The sequence below is a fragment of the Ischnura elegans genome, chromosome X (genome assembly GCF_921293095.1).
Source record: "Ischnura elegans chromosome X, ioIscEleg1.1, whole genome shotgun sequence".
Classification (NCBI taxonomy): Eukaryota; Metazoa; Arthropoda; class Insecta; order Odonata; family Coenagrionidae; genus Ischnura; species Ischnura elegans.
The window spans coordinates 86,725,117-86,745,756 of record NC_060259.1 but is presented as its reverse complement, the minus strand read 5'-3'; the positions used below and the strand labels follow the sequence as shown (position 1 = coordinate 86,745,756).

The 20,640-nt window shown below is 37.7% G+C and overlaps 1 protein-coding gene across 6 annotated transcripts in view; it reads right to left on the bottom strand.

The window, feature by feature from the left end:
• LOC124170773 (serine protease nudel) overlaps positions 1-20,640 on the bottom strand; it is a 105,567-nt gene that overhangs the window by 35,413 nt on the left and 49,514 nt on the right. For 5 of the 6 annotated variants that reach the window (XM_046549724.1, XM_046549722.1, XM_046549727.1 and 2 more), the window contains exons 10-13: positions 19,624-19,768; positions 13,091-13,221; positions 10,168-12,262; positions 1,449-1,621 (exon numbers count right to left, since the gene is read on the bottom strand). In XM_046549724.1, coding sequence (XP_046405680.1) covers positions 1,449-1,621; positions 10,168-12,262; positions 13,091-13,221; positions 19,624-19,768 — 2,544 coding nt within the window. The remainder of the gene's footprint in view (positions 1-1,448; positions 1,622-10,167; positions 12,263-13,090; positions 13,222-19,623; positions 19,769-20,640) is intronic. The other variant, XM_046549728.1, reaches the window with a different exon arrangement.

The window sequence follows — 20,640 nt, the reverse complement described above, 5'->3', positions numbered from 1 at the left end:
GACCTTGAAGGCTTTAGCGTAGACTCTCTACCTGGAAGTCAATCGCCCGATTACCTATGACGGCAAAAATACGTCTCAAACCGTATTGCTGAAAAAAACTCATTTCTACTAGCCCCAAGCTTAATTAACGATCTAAATTATTCATTATTATTCTGTTAAGGAGACGAGATAAATTACTTCGGTAGGCCGGCTATCTTGACCCAATGACGAGTAATACTTTTGGCCATTGCACAGCAATGGATTTCGAATAATATATAAACAAAAAAGAAGATTTGAGGCAAGCAATAATATGAATATGCGTAAAATGATAGAAATTTCGTGTGTACTTAGCGCAAGTTCACGTTTTATCACGAGAGTGTTTAAGATTTTTGATTAGGCTACACTGCGTTGCAATGTTTCCCCGAGGAACGAATTTGCGCTATATCGAAATTGCGCTAATCGAAATTGCGCTATACGAGACATGGGTGTATAGACATAACTGGATACATATTTCCTCATGGACCTTTCAAATAATTACTTATATGCAAGTTATTTGGTATCAAAATATCAGAATAAATGCACTAATTTTCAGGGAATGCGAAAAACATAAAATTCCAAGGACAATACAATATTGAAGTAATTAAAAGGTCCTTGTAATATCTCTCACTATGTTTACCAACAGAGCCGTGATCATTCTGAACTCACAATCTGAAAATAGAAAGTGAACTAACTTAGCCTGATGTGCTTACCAACTTGGATTTAACATATTGATCTTCACCTATTGATTCTCCCATCCTTCTGTCTGCCTCCCACCCTTGCGTTTGAATTTTGTGATTCATCTCTTCATCAAGTGAATTAGAGAAGATAGCATAAATGTTTTACGTGTCATCATAGCTCAACACTATTAATGGCAAATTTAAACTGATATCAGGTAATAGAGAATCAAATGGAAAGTGCACACTGGTAGAGATTATTAGACATTGTTTTGGAATTCACTCCATTAGTTTCTGTCTAAATTCCTAAATACATGGTTCATCATGTGTTCTTTGTGGAAGCACGGGATAAGAATATGCCTCACAAAGTCAAGGGAGGTCTTTGGTGAGAGTTATTGAGTTATTGGTGATGACCATTTGAATATAAAATGGTTGAAAATGCAAGTTAAAAATGGTCAAAGCCACCTTTGAACATTTTTGCCTTATTATTGAACAAAACTGCATGCAATGGATGATTTAAAAAAAGTGACTTTGTGAAAGAAAGTGGTCATTAGATGACAAGATGGAATCACAAGGGTCAGCCTGAGCTGACATTTCAGATTGATTTCAAAACTGGCCTTATTCACTTGGCCCCCTCTGAAACCAGTCTAGTCACACCAATTTGTTTACCAGCCCAGACCAATCTGAGTTCAGTTGGTAAACACTAGTGACTTTGTTTTACGAGCAATAACAACCGATAATGTTTTCATCACTTACCACATCTACTTTCATCTGATAAATCTGCACAATCAGCAATACCATCACAGATGGCACCCTCGTGTAAGGATGACCGTAAGTAATCTTTACATGGGCAATTCCATTCGTCAGAGCCATCCTCGCAGTCTTTGACTCGATCACACCATCTGGACCCAGGAATCTTCTGATAGTACCTAGAAAAGAACGGTCACTAATTAATACAAGCCATTAAGAAAAAATTCACATAAATAACATGGAAATTTTTATTATGCTGAATTTTTTCTTTAAATTTAACTCTTTACTAAGCGCTCCAGCTCTTCAGGAAGTGGTCAGGAATTTATACACATTAATGAGTCAGTTAATCTGTCATGTAAGAGGCTAAATATGTCATGGACATGCTGACATGGTTCGTAGGTTACTGCAATCAGAATTCCTTATCCCTTCAAAAAACGTCCACATGGAAATCAACTGCAGCTGCCATATTTGATTAATTTCTTCTATCTGCTTCAACTCCTTGCTCATCCTTCGGCACTGCAACCCACAATGCACCTACATATGCTCACTTGCAACTAAGTCAGCATTTTCTTGGTTTCAGGAATTTGTTATATGCAGGTTTTCTGCATATTCACAAAGTCTATTTCTTTTTATTTTCACTGGTTAACTTCACAGATTACTATTTTTTGAGGTCAGCAGTTAATATTATTATTTGATTATATATTTCTTCATTTCATGACACAGCCAACAGAATAATAAGAGAGGAGAACTGTGAAAATTTTGTGACCAATTCAGATTCAGATAAAACAAATACACAAGGGAAGCATTATAGACTTTGGACTGCTCATAGAGAAGAGAATGGAAAAGAAAAAGCTTATGTTCACTGCGCTTGTGGACTTACATAGAGAAGGCATTAGACAATGTTAATTGGAACTCAATGCTTGGAATCATGAAAGAAATTGGAGAGCTTTACAATACTAGGAGGATAATCCACATTTTATATAAAAATTCATGTGGAGGTAGCGAAATCAGGTCCCAACTGTGAAGAAGTAAGAATTGAAAAAATGAGTGAGACAAGGCTGTGCTTTTTCACCAGTAATTTTTCAACGTTTAAATACATAGAAAAAAATTCCATCCAGAACATTTTTTGCATACTGTCAAGAAAGACAGATGAGTTTTTCATATTAGATAAGTAAGTAGGATAATGGGTATTAGATAATAAATCAACCGCAAATAAGCACAAGGAAAACAAGATACTGGTATGCAGCAGAAGAAACGAAACTAAGGTTAACATTAAGACAGGGAAACAAAAACTCAAGAGGGGGGTTAATTATGTTACTCATGAAGAAGTATAACTATCAACAAAAGAAATTATCAGTAGAATATCCCAGGCAAAGAGGGCATTCTACAAAAAAATGATCGCTATACAGCTGGAAATTAATGTATATAAGCAAGGAAACAGTTTATCAGAACTTACACTGGGGGTATGATTATCTACAGAATTGAGGCATGACCACTGCAGAGAAATCAAGGGTAGAGATTTTCAAAATGTGGTGCCACAAAAGACTGATGAAAATCAAATGGATCCACTGAGTGAACAATGAGGAAGTCTAACAAGGGTAAGAGAGAAAAGCAACCTTATGAAAACCTTAATAAGATGGTGGAATGGCTAAATCGGCCACATTTTTAGGCATGGTGGCCTGATGAAGAAAATCATCAAGGAGGAAGAGGAGAGCGAGAACAGAAAAGGAAGGCATCAAATAAAGTATATGGAGCATATAAAGATGAATTGAAAGAGAAGAAATTGTATCATTCTTTTCGTACCCCCCTCAGAAACTTTTCCTTGGAAATTTACCCTCCTTGGACAACAGTGGACCTCAATCTATCGTTTTTCAAGGGGATGGACGAAAAAAACGATGAATGCAGGAATGGACTGGGTTGCCTATGGAGCAAGAAATACAGGATCTTTGTGAGTAATTGTGATTTTCTTTAAAGAATTCAAACAGGAATTTAGATGATTTATTTTAATTTTATGGAAAAACTTTGGGCATATTGTTGATTCGACTGACACTTCTTGCAAACACCCTAAGGGAACACATCTCCTTGCAAAAAAGCGATTGCATGCCGTCTCGGCATTTACACTGCTACGATGGATTTCTGTCTGGTGCAGATATTTGTATCTATCAAACATCATTTCAGTGGTATGCCCATCTGATACTCGGCTTCAATCAACTTCTTGTTTTCTACAGGTAGCTTGCTTTACCCCCACTCCTATCGTCATGCACTACTGGACAATCTGAGGCATTTTGTAGTTTTCACACACTTCTCCCCCGGATTCTTTTCTTCTTCTTCAATTATTTACAGTCCATCTTTGAAAGTTCTCACCAGATAAGCAGATGAATTCAAATGGCAAGCAGGGAGAAACCAAATATCCTGAGAAAATATCACTTCATCTGTGACTGTGACCAGAGATATTTACAGCATAACTCATCAATTTAAATAAATCGTGATGGCAACTGGTGCGCGATCACCCGATCAAAACTGAGGCCTCAAAATTAGGGGATGGACAATATTCAGAGGGGGACTATATTCGGAGAAATACGGTAAAAAAACTGGCAGATTTCAGACACAAAGGCCAGTGAAGATGATGCCATAGTAACTATAAGACTATTTTGATAAAAAAACAATGAAAATAAATTTCAGCAAAATGCAGAAAAAGTTATTTAGTGAAATGTATGGTTTTCTGATTCGTCCACATTGAAAACACATTTGTATACGCAACTCGCATACCACCCCAACACTCCCCGATTCAAATGACTGGCAGCGTACCTGATGACACCTAATCAGTGGCTTCAAACACTCTTCCCTTCCTACTTTCCTGCATTGTCTGCCTTTCCTCGCCTCAAACGAAGGGTGGGAAAAATCAAATGGGCACAAAAGGTGCAGAGGAAGAATCACACAAACACCAATGATGTCATCATTAATAAAATAATCACCAATGGATCATCCGTTTGCTCCATATGAATGGATATTCAAAATATAATGCAATGTTGTAAAAAATAGAATTTCATGAGTCACAAATGTCCAAGCATTTGAAAGCATATCTAATGAAATATGAAGTCTTAGGGGTACACAAAAAATTACTCCATATTTTATAGTTGTGAAAGTAAAATAATGAATTACATAATATAATTTGAACAGTTTGATGAAGTCTGTAAAACTTTTCTTATCTATCAGTTCTTGTACACTTGAAGGAAGATCTAAAGAATTTGAGCCTTACCACCAACCATATTATGGAGAAATTTGAAAGGACAGCTGCAGGTTATAGCACAGAGTTAAGAGAGAAGGCCTGCATGGTGATCAACCTTTTGCGGTACCAGGTTCCATTTTAGGGATCAGCTCCATTGGTCAGAGTTGAGTAACAGTTACCCCATTAGAGGAGGCGTCATCAGGTCGATGATGTGAAGATTCTTTCCATCCACCTCTAGATACCTCCTGTAACGGTGAAGAAATTACTGTCACTCAACAGACCCATGCTGCTGCATCAGAAGATAGAACCTGATACACCACAGTATATACACAATGCATATCCCAGATGAATGGAACCATTTACTAATTGATCTTAGATCAATCTGGACTTTAAAAAACTTGTAAGTTCTCGTGCGAGCTAAGATTGCCAGGCTTACTAACACAGACTAAAAATACCAATATTGACATACAGACAGAAGCAATCGGAACCCACAAATAACAAATTTCTTCATAGTGCTTAATATGAGAATGCAGCCTTCCAAGGGATGAAAAACAAGATGTGTATCCTCCATCTACAGGTAACTTGCGCTACTATGCACAGCTAAAGCAGTTCACCAACAGGCTCTCCTCTAGAGCAACACACAATTATATACTTTCCTTTCGAAATGAACCCTTGTAGTGAATTCTTCCATTAGGAGCAGAGGGCATGATGGGAATTAAAATTAAACTTTGGTGTGGGCTACAACATATCCCACCATACCGAACATATAAGGAAGCCAATGTAACCATTATGATGAAAATTGAACATGCAGCCACAGGGGGAGCAGTGGCCCAGTCTGACAATATTTAACCACTCCTTACTCATACTGATGGCTACATGAACTTCTTTCAACCAAAATATATAGAAGAAAAATATCAAATATGTAGCTCGGAAAAGTGAGGAACTTGAATGGAAAAAAATTTTTGGCCTGGGCTATTTATGCCAGGACAAGGTTTCCAAGTAGGCATAGTGAAATCAATGGTGTAAGGCGAGATTTTGTGGAACATAAGGATGTAAAATGAAATACAGTAAGAGATTGATACTCTGGAAATCTAAACAACAGAATGACTTAAACAATGGAAGGATTTACTGAGTTTTTCAAAATGCTTATTTTTTAATGTTGCATTGTCAAATATCTAAGTGGTTTAAAAGCTGTCTCAGAGCCTGGCTATCCTCACACTAATCCCATGAGAGCTAGTCAACTAATTTGCAGTTTTATTCTGCAAACTATTCAATTATGTGACTTGGGGAACCTAGATGTGGTGATTTTGCATGCCAGAAATCACTGCATCAATGTACGATGCCTATATCTATTCCTCGAACTTTCCGGACTTAATTACGAGAGGAATGGAAGTGGGTTGAAGATAACATTGTTGTGTCGCACACCCAAAATTACTTAAAATCTAGCCAAAGAGATCTGCAGTTTTACGAAAAATGTGTGGCACATGAATGATGATTGTTAATTTTCTTCCTTGACATAATATTGCCTATTTTTTCATTCATTGAGCTCCAACAGTCATGAAGAGGAATTCTACCAACATCTTTCATCTACATGCACTCATTTTGCAGCAGTGAGAATCAACATTTCATTTGAAACATGTTTCTTCACTTAAAATTTTCCCACTCTTACCCGATCAGAAGTTCGTCTTTTGTTGAAAATCCACAAGTGATATAGACAGTTGCGTGCACATTGAAAAATATGGAGGGGCGAAATATTGATGTTCCAGTCAGATTGTAAAAATGTTGTACCATTTCCCTCACCACTTTAAGAACCGTATTAAGCAAAACGGCCATTATAGTTTAGTCACAATTAACACTTCTTGGTCCGATGCCCTTTGCATTTGACTGACCCTGGAGGCCAGCCATTTTTTAAATTTTTACGCAGAAGCTACAAGTATGCAATTAAACTCACACAACTCCAGAAGTTGTTTAGCGGGAGAAGGCGATTTTGATAGAGCCATACCGAGCAAAAATAGAGTGTAAAATAGCAAAAAAATAGGAATGGGATAGAAAAGTAAGGAAGTTACCAAGGAAAAGCATAAACCAAGAAAAGAAATTGAAAGTGATCACTTGTTTTGAAAATATAGAGCGTCAAAGTGATATTGCGCATAAGTTAAAGCTCACAATGTCGACAGTCCACACTATTATTCTGAATTAAGACAAGGTTAAAACGTCAGTGACAGCAGCTGCACCAACTTCAGCCAAGTGGTCAACACGTACGTGAAGCTGGAAAAAAATGGAAAGACTTCTAATTACCTGGATTTATAATAAACAGTCGAATAATCGTCCTCTATCACAGGCAGTTATTTGTGCAAGAGCTATGGCTTTATTTGAATCTATAAAAGAAGATGAGGTCGGTGATTACTCTGAGACATTTAGTGGAAGCTCCGGTTGGTTCCAGAATTTTAAGCTTCGAGCTGGTGCTTTAGAGCTGCAATATCAGGTGAATCTGAAAGTGCTGATAGCATAGTCGCCGCAATATTTTCTGATGAACTCCAATCTGTGATTGAGAGTGGATCCTTTCCCCCTTAACTAGTTTATAATGTCGAAGAGACGGAATTGTTTTAGAAAAGAATGTAATGTTGTTCATTCATTTTCAAGGAAGAAAAACCTGAGTTAGGTTTCTAGGCATTTAAAGACTGTTTCACGTTGCTGCTTAATGCTAATGCCTTGCGGGACTTCAATTTAAAGCCAGCACCTACTCCTCGAGCAATGAAATGGTACTCAAAGTAGCATTTGCCTGTTATTTGGATGAGCAACAAAAGGGCCTGGGTAACACAAGAATTGTTTTTAGACTGGTTTGAAAATTCGTAAACTGCCAGCAATGCATTACAAACCCCTGAGATAGTATGTATTTTTTCCTGGATGTTAGGCCACCCTCTCCGAAGGTGGGGATTTCAAAAGCCAGTACAAATTTATCTTAACAAGAAAAACATCTTTTACAATCCTAGCCTACAATCTTTTAAGATATTTTAAACTATAAATGTTTCTATAAATAAGGTCTTCAAAGGCTCTTAATAGGAATACAAGTGGTTTATAGGAAATTCAATACCCAACACTTATGCTACCGGGTACACTTCCCAATGTAAAAACACTCTCATATAATGCAAATTTGTATTGTGCAAAGACCCCAAGGAATGCATCCCCTGCGCTAAACACAACAAGGGTGTATACAACTGCGGAGCCCACAATGACCACATTTTGACTAATATTAGATTTTACTCCCAAGTAGCAAAAGAATATTGAAAAATGATTTTAAAATTATTTCAAATGATTTTAAAATCAAAATATCATAAGATGGCTAAATTCATGACTTTTTCAAGATTTTAAAATAATTTTAAAATCATTTTAAAATAATGTATTAGGCGTTGCTCTTTTTAAGTCTTGTACCATTTGATCTCATTTTGTTGATAGTATATTCTTGGATATGCAGGAAGTAATGGCTTATTTTTGCCAAAAATGTTCGTTTTTTAATTTCACAGAAAAATAATTATGTGAACATTATTTTAAAACAATTTCAAAATTATTTTACACACATTTTAAAATAATTTTAAAATAATTTTGAAATAATTTGATAATTATTTTCTAATCATTTTAACATGATGTTAAAATCATTTTAACATAATTTTGAAATAATTATGTCATTTCAATCTTAGTCATACCAGTGTGATAAAATAAACCAGTATAAATATTCTCATTCCTTGGAGGTGATTGTGGTAACTGACAAGTAGCTTTACATAAAACAAGTAATACAGATGATTTTGGAGACTTTGTCTACCAAAAATGAATCCCTTTTTTCAAAAGTGAGTTTGAATTTCGCCATCTTGAAATCCACAAAACAGTATTTTTTGGCAGTTTTCCATAATATTTCTAGAAATTTAAAATAATGAATTTCTGGGAAAAATATCCCAAAATGAAGGCATATCATCAAAAAATGGACAGTGAACGATCCGAGAATGCAATCAAGGAACACCTGAAAACACTCTCAATATGTGCTTTATTGCATACTAAAAAGAGATAAGGACTGAGTATACATGATTCAAAATTGAATTTGTTTCAAATCCAAACTCTGACATCTGATTTCCAAGATGTCAAGGTGTGTATGGTAATGGTGGGATTTCTGTGAAAGCACGCAGAGAAGGAGGTTCTGTAATTGTCACGATGCATGTACCATTTCCTTCAAAACATTCATGTCTGTTGACGCTAGGATAATTGTTAGGTGGGAAATTTTTTTTTACTGTTCCTGGCACAGTTCGAAATTTCAAACATGTGTTTACTTATATCATATTAACATAGCAATTAATCATTTTTAAAAGAGGCTGAATTATAGTTACAACATATTTTAAAACTATTTTAAAATCTATATTTCATTGCTTATACAAGAGTAGGACATATTTTAAACTTATGTTAAAATCATTTTGAAATGGTGAAAAAAAGATTTGTAACGTTGAAACAGAGAAAGCTAATATGTTTTCAAAATGATGTTAAAATCATTTTAAAATGTTCTCGCAATATATTTTAAAATGATTTTTACATAAGATTTTGCTACTTGGGCTGCTTATTTAAATGAACTTCACCGGTTAATTTAATTTGGAGAGAGCCAACTGGAAAAAAGTATAATATCCAGCAAATAATAGCTACAAAACTTAGTACTCTCAACAGTACACCAATATATGTACCATATTTCACAAGTCTACAAAAACACTTCTTCTTGACAAAATGTTATTTCATCATTTAGAGAGCCAGTTTAAAGTATACCGGGACTAGCCGCGGTGATAACTTTTACGGGAGTCACCCGCAATGCACAATCGTGCGAAAGATCCACAGAGAAAAAATCATTCGCCTTGACCGGGATTCGAACCCGGATTCCCCGATTTCCGGTCGAGTGCTATAGCCAGTTAAGCCTCGGTAGCTTAACTGGCTAAAGCACTCGACCGGAAATCGGGGGATCCGGGTTCGAATCCCGGTCAAGACGATTGATTTTTTCTCTGTAGATCTTTCGCACATTTAGAGAGCCATCTTCCATACTTTTAAAAGAATACTAGGTGATTGAACCGGCATTTTAGTAACAGAATGGATGAAGAAAATAAAAACATTTTGTGATAAAATGATCATACCAAACTGTAACCACAATTTTAAGCAGACATAAATAAAATATTGAGAATTCTTCAGTTAAAGCATTCCATATTTTTTGACAAGAAAATTAAAGCAATGAAAATGGATGAGTACATGAAGTAAGGAATTAAACACTGACTACTTAGTAGATCACCAAGGGCTTGGCTAAATATTTAGGAGGGAAAATTTCCATTGACCATCCACTGCCATGACATTTAAAGGAAGTCTTGAATGGTCAAGTGCATAGTTTAAATACAAAAAATGGCTCATTTCAAAGTAATTCAATCTGCATCAATATGATTGTTTTCCCATAATTCAGATAGTCTAAACTTAAATGCTTACCTTGTGCAGACAAAATCAGGGAGACTCTCCAAGTAGTAACTACGCAATGGAGTCCAAGGTTTAGCAGTATGCATTTCATCAGTATGGTTATCATGCACATTAGTATTAGGTTCAAGTCCTCTATTTTCGAGGTCAAATCCAGAGAGTATGTCGTTATCAATTAAATCTTTCCCTTCTGGCTCCAAGGTTGAGCTTGGAGGAGATGCACTGGGAACAGAAGTGATGAATACAGTAGAACTTGGTGTACTCGACTCTCCCTGCCCCAGAGCTTCAGATGTCAGATTGTTTACCAATAGACTTTTTCCCTCTTTGCCAAAAGTTGAATTGGAAATAGAATCTGTGGTACCATCAGTACCATTTACTGGAAACAAATTTATTGCACTTGAATGGATTTGATCCGGGGCATTAGTGGAGAAATTTTTTTCGAATGTACTCTTTTCATTTTGTTGAAAAATGGAGCTGGAAGGTGAAGTGGCTTCAACCATGCCTGCTTCAGGTAATGGTTCTGGTGAACTTGACTGGACCTCTTCAGGGTTAGATGACAGGTTTGTATTCAATAAACCCCTGCCTTCTAGCAAAAGGGCTGGGTTGGACACAGGGATCTTGGTCTCATCAACAGCATTCACCAATGAAGAATTTTCTATGGCTGGCTCAGATGGTTTTGGCACTTCAGGAAGGAAGTTATTGTCAAATACATCTACTGCTTCTGGCTCAAAGGTTGACTGTGAAGGTAAAGCAGAGGTATTAGGCATATTGCCTGCAGCTTCTGGACTTGATGTTATTGACTGAGGATCTGGTAAAGAAGTAGCAAAGTTATCCAAGTCCTCTATCCCTTCATGCTCCAAAGTCAAATTGGAAGTTGAAACAGGGGTATTAGTCATGCCATTAAATAGTTCAGGGCTAGATGTACTTGACTCAAGTTCAGGTGATGCAGAGAAGGAATCATCATCAAATCCTTCTTTCCCTGCCACAGTTGAATTTGATGGTGAGGCATTTGTATTGGTAATACTAATGGTAGTAGCTGATGTTGGAATGCTAGAGTTGACATGAGTGATTGATTCTTCAGGGAGTTCATTTTCATTATCAGTGCTTGAATTCCCTAAACTTTTATCTACCATTTCTGGATCCAGCTGTGATGAAATATCAGATTCCATGTGATCATCAGCAATTTTTACTGTAGTGGTAGGTTCTACATTTTCTGGAAGGATCTCCATTTCAGTTACTGGCTCAGACCCATTGGCAACTTCTTCCGTTGATAGTGGTACACTTCCAACCGACACGTTATTCACTTCTGTCACAGTCAGTGGACTAATTGTTACACCACTATCTACTCCAGGTAACTCTGTGGTTGTTTGCACATCTTCAATTGAGATTTGGTCCCCTCTTGAGGGCTGAGACTGGGGACTATCTTCTGTGATACCTTTATCAACTGGTAAATCCAAACTAGTTCCATTGTTTTCTATTGTCCCTTCCATGATAGAACTCATATTATTTTGAGAAACATCTTCCTGTGGCTTACTGACTATCTGAAAGTCACCAGAATCATCGGTTTCTGAAATGTTAAATTTTGATAGCACCGGAAAGCCTTTAACACCTTTTCCCTGCTTAAGGTCAGTAGTATTTAATGAACTGCTCCCATTCAAATGCATGTCATCATTTTTCTCATTCAGAACCATAGTAAAGTTTGGGGCCACACTACTATTTGATGGTGCCTCCAAAAATGTCATCGGAAGGCTTGTTGAATTTCCCGCCTGAGTGAAAGCAGAACTTGAAGTATTACTGGTGGAGTTTCCAAGGCTTGTCACATCCACTACATCATTTTCAGGACCTTCTTTAACTGTTTCGTTACCTCCGTCACTTCGCAAGAGGCTTCCAAGCACTCCCAAGGGATTGCTCATGAATGAAAGAATGGAGCTATTAGCGGCTGTTTCCAGAGTTGCCACTGACTCACAGCCAATTTCGTCCTCAGCCCCAAGGCAATCCACAACACCATCACACACTCTTTTCTTGGGTACGCACTGAGCTTCACCCAGGGAGCATTCAAGCCCAGGACACTTCAGCTGCGGTGTATTCCTCGGTGACTCAGCAGCCAAATCTGCAACAGTGAACATCAAAAATCATAAAATGGCCCTGTGTAAAATACAAGCAATTCACACGTAAGGTATCCAACTCACAAGAAATATCTGGGGTAGCTTACTCTTCACAGCTAATATTATGCAACAACTTTTCCATAAAACCAAATCAGGATTTTGTGACCAGCAAATACATACATGATTGGTGAGAGCTACATACATCAATTGGTAAAATTTTATATTTGCCGGCCTCAGTGGCGGCGGGATAAATTATTTTCAACCAAACCAAAGGTCGCAGGTTCAAGTTCCGCCTGGGTAAGTTACCCTTCATCCAGGGCATGGATGTTTGAGCACATTTGATCATTAAATGTTATCAAAATCCCCGACATAAAGATCAAATAGTTCTTCATGGTTAAATAAAAACACAGTACTATTCCACAACTTTATATTTTTGCAGTCAGCAAAAATATAAAGTTGCAGTCTTACAGACTGCAAAAATATAAAGTTGTGGAATAGTACTGTGTTTTTATTTAACCATGAATATCTCATCGTTCCACCAAGTAACGCCTAAATCTGTTGATTTTATTCAAATAGTTCTGTTTTTGAAGGTGTGGAAATAAATGAATAAAAATAAAAAAATCTTAGGGAGAACAAGGGTAAAGATGGCACCATGAAGCTTTTGGAAAATGTGAAAGCAGAACAACATTTTTTCCCAAAAGGCTGTCTTTCATGCAAGAGCAAGGAAGTTGGTTGGGGCATTGATGCTAGCTCAGCAAATGCATTCCTATTGAGGCTTAAATGGATGAATGAACCCATGAATCTAATAGTAATAAACATAAAAATCAACATACCAATTTGCTGATCAATCCATCTCAAGTACTGGCTTACTCGAGTGTATGCTCCGGGTTCATTAGGTCTTGCACATCCTTCACCATGGCTTATCACACCAGCAACATACCACTTATTTCTACGATGAGGATATCTGGCAAAAATTAAGCAAAAATATTTTAGGGCAATATCCAAAATTTTATGAGATAAAACTGTCAATTTCTGCTTATAATTCTCCCTTCAAAATTTTATTTCATTATAACAAATCAAATTGTTCTAATACAAACTTGGCTTAAAAACATTTTGTGCATTTCAATGGCAAAAAATTTTAAAACATATATGTGAGGAAAAAGTAAAATTTTGTAAAGTATGCCATTAAACATGATTAGTGCTCGACTTTAGTGAACACTAATATTCACGATTTTAGGCATAATTTTGGTTTTTTTAGGGTTTTTGGCATTTTTTCACGGCTTTTCTGCAATTTGGAAAGGTTTTTCAATTATATTGGGACTTGTAAAATAGCAAACCACTAATAAGCATCTTTTTTACTAATGCAAAAAAATACCTTAGTTCAACCCACAGATTAAAAAACAAAATTCTCAACCCTGTAACATTAAGTCATCCTAACATTCCCCATCAAATAAAGCAACATTCACTATCGGTACACCACCATTAATGGGATTAATTTTCTCAGAGAATACTTCAAAAACTGAAAAGAATACAATGGGAAATGACTCGTCTCTCACTCTGAATACTAAGGAGCATTTAAGAAATACTGCTGACATTTAAGAAAAAGCCAATGCTGTAGTGCTGCAAGAGCACTCTTCAACCTGCGCCCGAGTAAGGTGGCTATCCCATTTTCAAATTCACTATTCCAGAAAGCCTGTCATTATTCAAACTCAATTTTTTAAGATGGCCTCTCCACTACACTTTTCACAGCTCTCATCTGGTCATACAGAATTGCGTGAGTGATACGTTTCATGCCAATTTCTTCATGAAATGGCAATCTAGAGGTTAAGAGATAGGTTTCAAGCAAAAGCCACATCACTAAGCATTAGGCCGGCCCTTATTTTTCAGAATTGAGAAAAGTTATGTTTTCCTAGTCTCAAAATGATCCAAATGACGTTAGTATTCACGTGTTAAAATTTGGTAACTTAAAAATAACGGGAACCCGTGCCCCAAGGGCCCTTAGTACTTAGGACCCCTAATTCAGTTTTTTGGGACAATAATATATGTACTTATATGTAAAACGAGAAAGTAAAGCCCTTTAGGGTCGAATTTATGTCTGTTTTGATCTATCTTTAAGCGTTTACGAGATATCGCCCGTCGTAATGCGATCCACCCCCCAGGGCGCTACCCCGCGCCGCGGCGCCGCTGATGTAAGGCCCGCACCACTTGCCATGCACTTCCCCTCCAACCCTTCCCCTCCCTCGGCAAAGACTTTGCTCGTGATGGCAATATTTACATGCTAGTGGTACAGAATTGAACAGGTTGTTCCTCTTAAGTCATGATTAGTATTATTAAAGCCTACAATGTCACTTTTAAACTAAAATACCATCCGATATGCTGGGTACTGACCCCTTTATCCTTACTTTGTTGTTTCCATACGGCCGCGCACCGTACCAGCACGTTTTGTTTCAAAGTGCTCTAAATGTGCAAAATATTACATGCATGTGATACAATTGTGTTCGTGTATTACGGAGGAATGAAGGAAATAAACGGGGCCCGGCCTCCACCAGTAAATAAAAGTGTTCAAGAAATAAGAACGAGGCAGTCTGTTCACGGGCGTAGATCGATGTGGACAGAGTAAGTTCTATTTCATAGTGCGCAAAGGCGAGGAAGTTCTTTAGGTTTGCAGTAGAAAATTTGTGAAATCAATAGTTCATCATGGATACTCGTGACGTACAATTTAAGAAAAGGTCAACAGGGAAAGGTATGAGATTAAGACTAAATTCAGAAATTGAACTAGTTGGAAATGAAAGTGAAAAAATACTTGGATCAAAATTACCTACAGTGAGAGAAGTACTGTGCGTTTTTTTCTTTCACCTAAGGGGTTCGAAATGTATTAGACTTAGCGCGAGAAAAACTGTCAGAAATGTGTTTCAATTATGGAACAAAACGAGAATTCCTATTATTACGGAAATGAAGTCTATTGAAAAAATAGAAAAATTGCACAAAGAATGGAGAAACGTGCGACGACACAAAGAGAGAGCGGGAACTGCCGTGGATATGAAGGGAAGAAAATCTTTTGAAACCAAACTTGATTATTTGTTCGACGTTGCAAGGAATGGTGCCATTGAGTTTTTGACGCATGAGGAGGAAAGTGCTGTTAATCTTACTGATAAACGTGCTTGGGCTGAAGAAGTCAAGTTCTTACGCGATCAAAGAGGTGCACGAACTGCTGTTATTGGTGGAATTGACTTCAATATGGTCAAGAAGGAAGAAAAGGTTGCTCAGAAATTGTTGAAGAAGCTGCAGCGGGAAGAAAAGTTGCATGAAAGGAGAGTGAAGGATTTGGAATCGCGTCAAGTCTCAGGTAATTAGGCAATTTTTATACACTTCTAAATGCATCTCCTTCAGAGTGAGAGTTAGTGTGGATGATTGAATATGGAAAGGAGAGTCAAGCAGCCCGCTTTGGGTGAAAATCGATGTATCGGTAAATTTTCTTATATTTGCAGGTGCCATAATAGACTCCAACTTGGTAGACAGTGAATTATCTGAGGAGGAAGATATGGAGCATTCAACATCTGGATCCCCTATCACCAAAAAGAGAGGAAGGCTTGACATAATTAGTCCAAAAGTTATCGAGGCGATTGATGCCTTTAAGGTTAGCAGCACCGCAGCAGTGCAGATTTTAGCGGCCACATCCCACGCCTTCGAATCGGATTTAAAGAAAACCAACATCAACCGGAGTTCACTGCAAAGAAAAAGGGAAAAATTTCGAGAGGTCTCTGCTAAAAAAATTAAGCATAACTTTTCACCAGATCATATACTAACCGTACACTGGGATGGAAAGACTGTTAAATCTCTCTCAGGGCAGTCGTTTGAAGAACGACAGGCTATCGTAGTTACTGGGATAACTACTAATCAATTACTGGGGGCCCCAACTCTTCCTAACGGCAGAGCGACACTGATTGCTAATGCTGTTGTGGATGCTTTAAAGCAATGGGGAATCGAAGAAAATGTTAGAGCCATGTCATTTGATACAACTAATGTTAACACAGGTAGGCATAATTATTCTAATTTAAATTATTCATAATCTTTTTCAAAATCATGGTTTACTTTTCCAGATATGTAATTTGCCATTTAACTCTTTAGGTCGCAAAAATGGTGCGGCATTAACAATCGAAAGGCTTCTGGGAAAAGAATTATTGTGGCTCCCATGCCGCCATCATTTATTTGAAAGAGTGCTGGAGGATGTTTATAAATCAGCTATGGGAATGAGTACAGGGCCGGAAATAGAAGTTTTTAAACAATTTCAAAGTAAATGGCCGAAGATTGCCCAAGATAAATTTTCTACACTAAAGAGATGCAGGCATAGAGCTAAACTCTTGATTAATGACGATGTTTCCATAATTGATTATGCAAGAAATCAGCTCGAGGTAACCTATGTCTCTTTATAATCTTTTTGTCTATTTTGGTACTTTTTATTTAAAAAATAGGTTCTAATTACAGTTTTCTTTAGATGGAACATCCACGAGCCGACTATCGAGAATTACTGGAGCTGACGATAATATTTCTTGGAGGAGTCCCTCCAGGAGGCGTTCGCTTCAAGCAACCGGGTCCGATGCATAACGCCCGATGGATGTCCAAAGCCATTTATTCTATTAAAGTGTGGCTTTTTCGCTCGCAGTTCCACTTGACACGGGCCCAAGAAGTTGGTCTCATGCACGTCTCCCTATTTGTCGTGAATTTATATATTCAGATGTGGTTCTCCGCTCCTTGTGCTGCATCTGCTCCAAACAATGATCTACAGTTTCTAAAAAGACTAGTGAAATACGAAAGTGTTAACCTAGATATAGCTAAAGCAGCACAAAAGAGGTTTTCATACCACTTGTGGTACCTGAGCGAGGAGTTGGTAGGGCTGTCATTGTTTGACGAATCCCTTTGTAGGGGTGAAAAGGAAAAAGTGATTCGCCGTATGAGGACATGTGAGGGAAAATGTGATCCACCAAAGAAGGCATCCTATAAGCATGAATACCTGACTAAGCTATCTCTTTCAAATTTTGCCACAACTAATTCAAGAAAGCTATTTGATATATTGGAAATAAGCACTGGATTCTTTGATGTTCCCACGAGAGAATGGGATGAACATCCTGACTTCGAGAACGGTTTGAAAATTATTCGGGGTCTGCGAGTGGTGAATGATTGTGCAGAGAGAGGGGTGAAACTATTGCAGGATTTTATGTCAGTTACAAAGAAGGAAGAGAGCTTCCAAAATTTATTACTGAGTGTAAATTTTCACCGCAGCACAACCCCTAACGTGCGCAAAGATACTTTAAATGGCAAATACGGTGTGCCAGTGGAAGATTAGAAACACACTGTAAATGTACGTTTTATGGTAAATATGCACTGAAATTCATGGAGTGAGTGAAAAGAAATTGAACACATTTGATTTGAAATTTTTCATGTCAATTAAAATTTTTCTAATGTAAGCACATTTCTTCAGAGGCTAAATCTTGCCATCAGGAGCAAAGTCTTTGCCGAGGGAGGGGAAGGGTTGGAGGGGAAGTGCATGGCAAGTGGTGCGGGCCTTACATCAGCGGCGCCGCGGCGCGGGGTAGCGCCCTGGGGGGTGGATCGCATTACGACGGGCGATATCTCGTAAACGCTTAAAGATAGATCAAAACAGACAGAAATTCGACCCTAAAGGGCTTTACTTTCTCGTTTTACATATAGGTACATATATTATTGTCCCAAAAAACTGAATTAGGGGTCCTAAGTACTAAGGGCCCTTGGGGCACGGGTTCCCGTTATTTTTAAGTTACCAAATTTTAACACGTGAATACTAACGTCATTTGGATCATTTTGAGACTAGGAAAACATAACTTTTCTCAATTCTGAAAAATAAGGGCCGGCCTACTAAGCATGTGTTATAGCTGACTGAAATGCTGAAAATCATGAACTTATTCACTCACGTTGACAAGTATGCTAGCGATGGCTTTTATGTGTTTGATAGGAAATAAATTCCGTAATGCTGGGATAGACTAGATTCATAATTGCTGTTTTCTACCAGAAGCACCAACCAGGCCACGGATCTAAACTCAAGCAAGTAGGATTCCTAAGGAGCTGGACTGACTACGCATCAGATTTTGATACTCTTTCTATGAAAGAAAAAAAATCGAACTATATAGAGAACAGTAAAACTATAATACAATATAGACAGACTAATAAGGCCAGGTGGGTTGAGTGCTTGTTTGCCGATTGAGGGATGCCAATTTCAAATCCCAAGTGAGTCCTTTGAACATCACATGTCAGAATCCTACCTCAAAATAGAAATGGAAACTACCCCATTGTGGAGACATTTTGTAGCTTTGCTCAGCATGCATGGTGCTATCAAAAATGATTTAAAACAGATGGAAGCCATCACACCACCAATCTCAAAAGGTAGTCCTCCATTTTTTGGGTGAAATGTCCGGAAGAAAAGTGATAGGGAGTCAAATATCCGAGCTCATGTGACATGAGTGACTAATTAGGCAACTTGAATAACATTGTGAAGATACAATAAAAGCATGGTGGATGTAATCAGTTGCTATTTTATCATATTCAAAGGCTACTTGAGTTATTTTATTGTTGATTGTGTATGGGGCGACTGCCGTCTTCCTTACCTCATTTCCTATTCCCAGACCAGCTCAGCGATAAACCTTTTCCTTTCGCTCTCACGATTCCCCTACCTCTCAACACAGACAGGAAGCGCTCGCATGGCCACGTAAGGTAAGAGATCTTTTCTTAAGAACGTGAGCCTGCAACGCACCTCGGAAACAACGGAAAAACGCCGACAAGAGGGAGACGGCAGCTCGCGGGGCAGTTCGAGGAGTCGACGGTTGTAAGGAAACCAAAGGAGAATAAAGTGTGATTCTCCCCGACATGTGACTTCTCCTTTCTTTCTGCGCGACTTTCCTTATCCTTCTGCGGATGACGAGGACGACAGCGCCCGGCAACTTACAATTGCAAAACATGGTCGACTTCTACCATGTTCAGATTGCAATCGACTGATTTCAAGGGAGTGAATCAGTAATTTGAAGCTCATGCCTTGAGACCATGATGACCATGATTTTGTTAAAGCAAGAATTTCTACTTAAAAAATACTTAAAACCCAACCCAAATTGTAAAATTAATTCATTCAATTATATTGTCATTTACTTCATAACACTAACCTCAATCCTAAGACCAACTGTACTCCTTTTCTCAGCCAGTGCCACTGCAGCAGACGACTTAGGAAATATACACCATTGTCCATTTTGGTTACTTTCCGCTATCACTAACTAACAGAGTTATTAGGTATGATAGCTAATTCAATCAGCTGCTGTTTACCTTTAAAGTATGCTATTTTTACCTGCAGAGGAGGGGTCCTCCACTGTCGCCTTGGCAGGCATCCTTGCCTCCCTCTGGGATGCCAGCACAAATTTCATCACCTTCTCGATCATCCCGGTGTGGACACACGGCAACAATAGGCACCACGACTTCATGCATATTGTCCGCTGGCAAAATAAATCAATTTTAGAGACACACGACAGAAAATGTCACACCCTCATCTCACACTTCAATGATTAAAATGTAAACAAAAATGCTATGCTTCAAGAAAAAATTCATTTAAAAATAAAGGTGTAAGGATAAAAGATGGGAGAAATATGCATTTATAAAGTAGAATATCAGCCATTTTTTTGGTTGCTGTAAAATCTTAAATCCTACAAAGACAGTTCACGGAAAACAGTTTTGGCATCTGATCGCCCCAGAATGCAATGCGAATAATGTCCTAGTTCTTTAAAGTATGATTTTCCCACCACAGAATTATTTATTCGTGAGAGGTTTAGAAGGGTGCATTAACCCATTAGTGCATAGGGTCTGATATATCGGGAATGCGTATTTTATTTTTTTCTGGGCTCCAGTTGACATGCGCTACATTGTGATATTATATTAAGTTCAAATGAATGATTGTCTCCACCGCTGAACTAATATTTTAATTGCCTCCGTGAATTTATCATGTTAAGAAGTAAGGATGAGTCAGTTCGTAAATTTTTTTGGATCTCAGAACTGGTCCAGTTTTCCCGCATCGGTTCTTGGTTCTCGATACTCAGTTCCAAGGATGAACTCTTATTATCTGAATTAAGGGCAAATTTAAATTAACAACCACAAGAAGTGAATGAAAATAATTTCACTAAAGATGTAAATTAGCAGGAAAGCTCAGTAAAAAAAATCTTATGATCGTATCCATAATTTTATTTGCCAAGTAAAAAAAATAAAATACTATGTTGTTAAAGAATGCATGCATGATCGACCAATACATCACATTACATCAGGCAGCCACTGGTTCTTTCTCCAGGTTTTGATTTTAAAAATTCAACATTTTTAC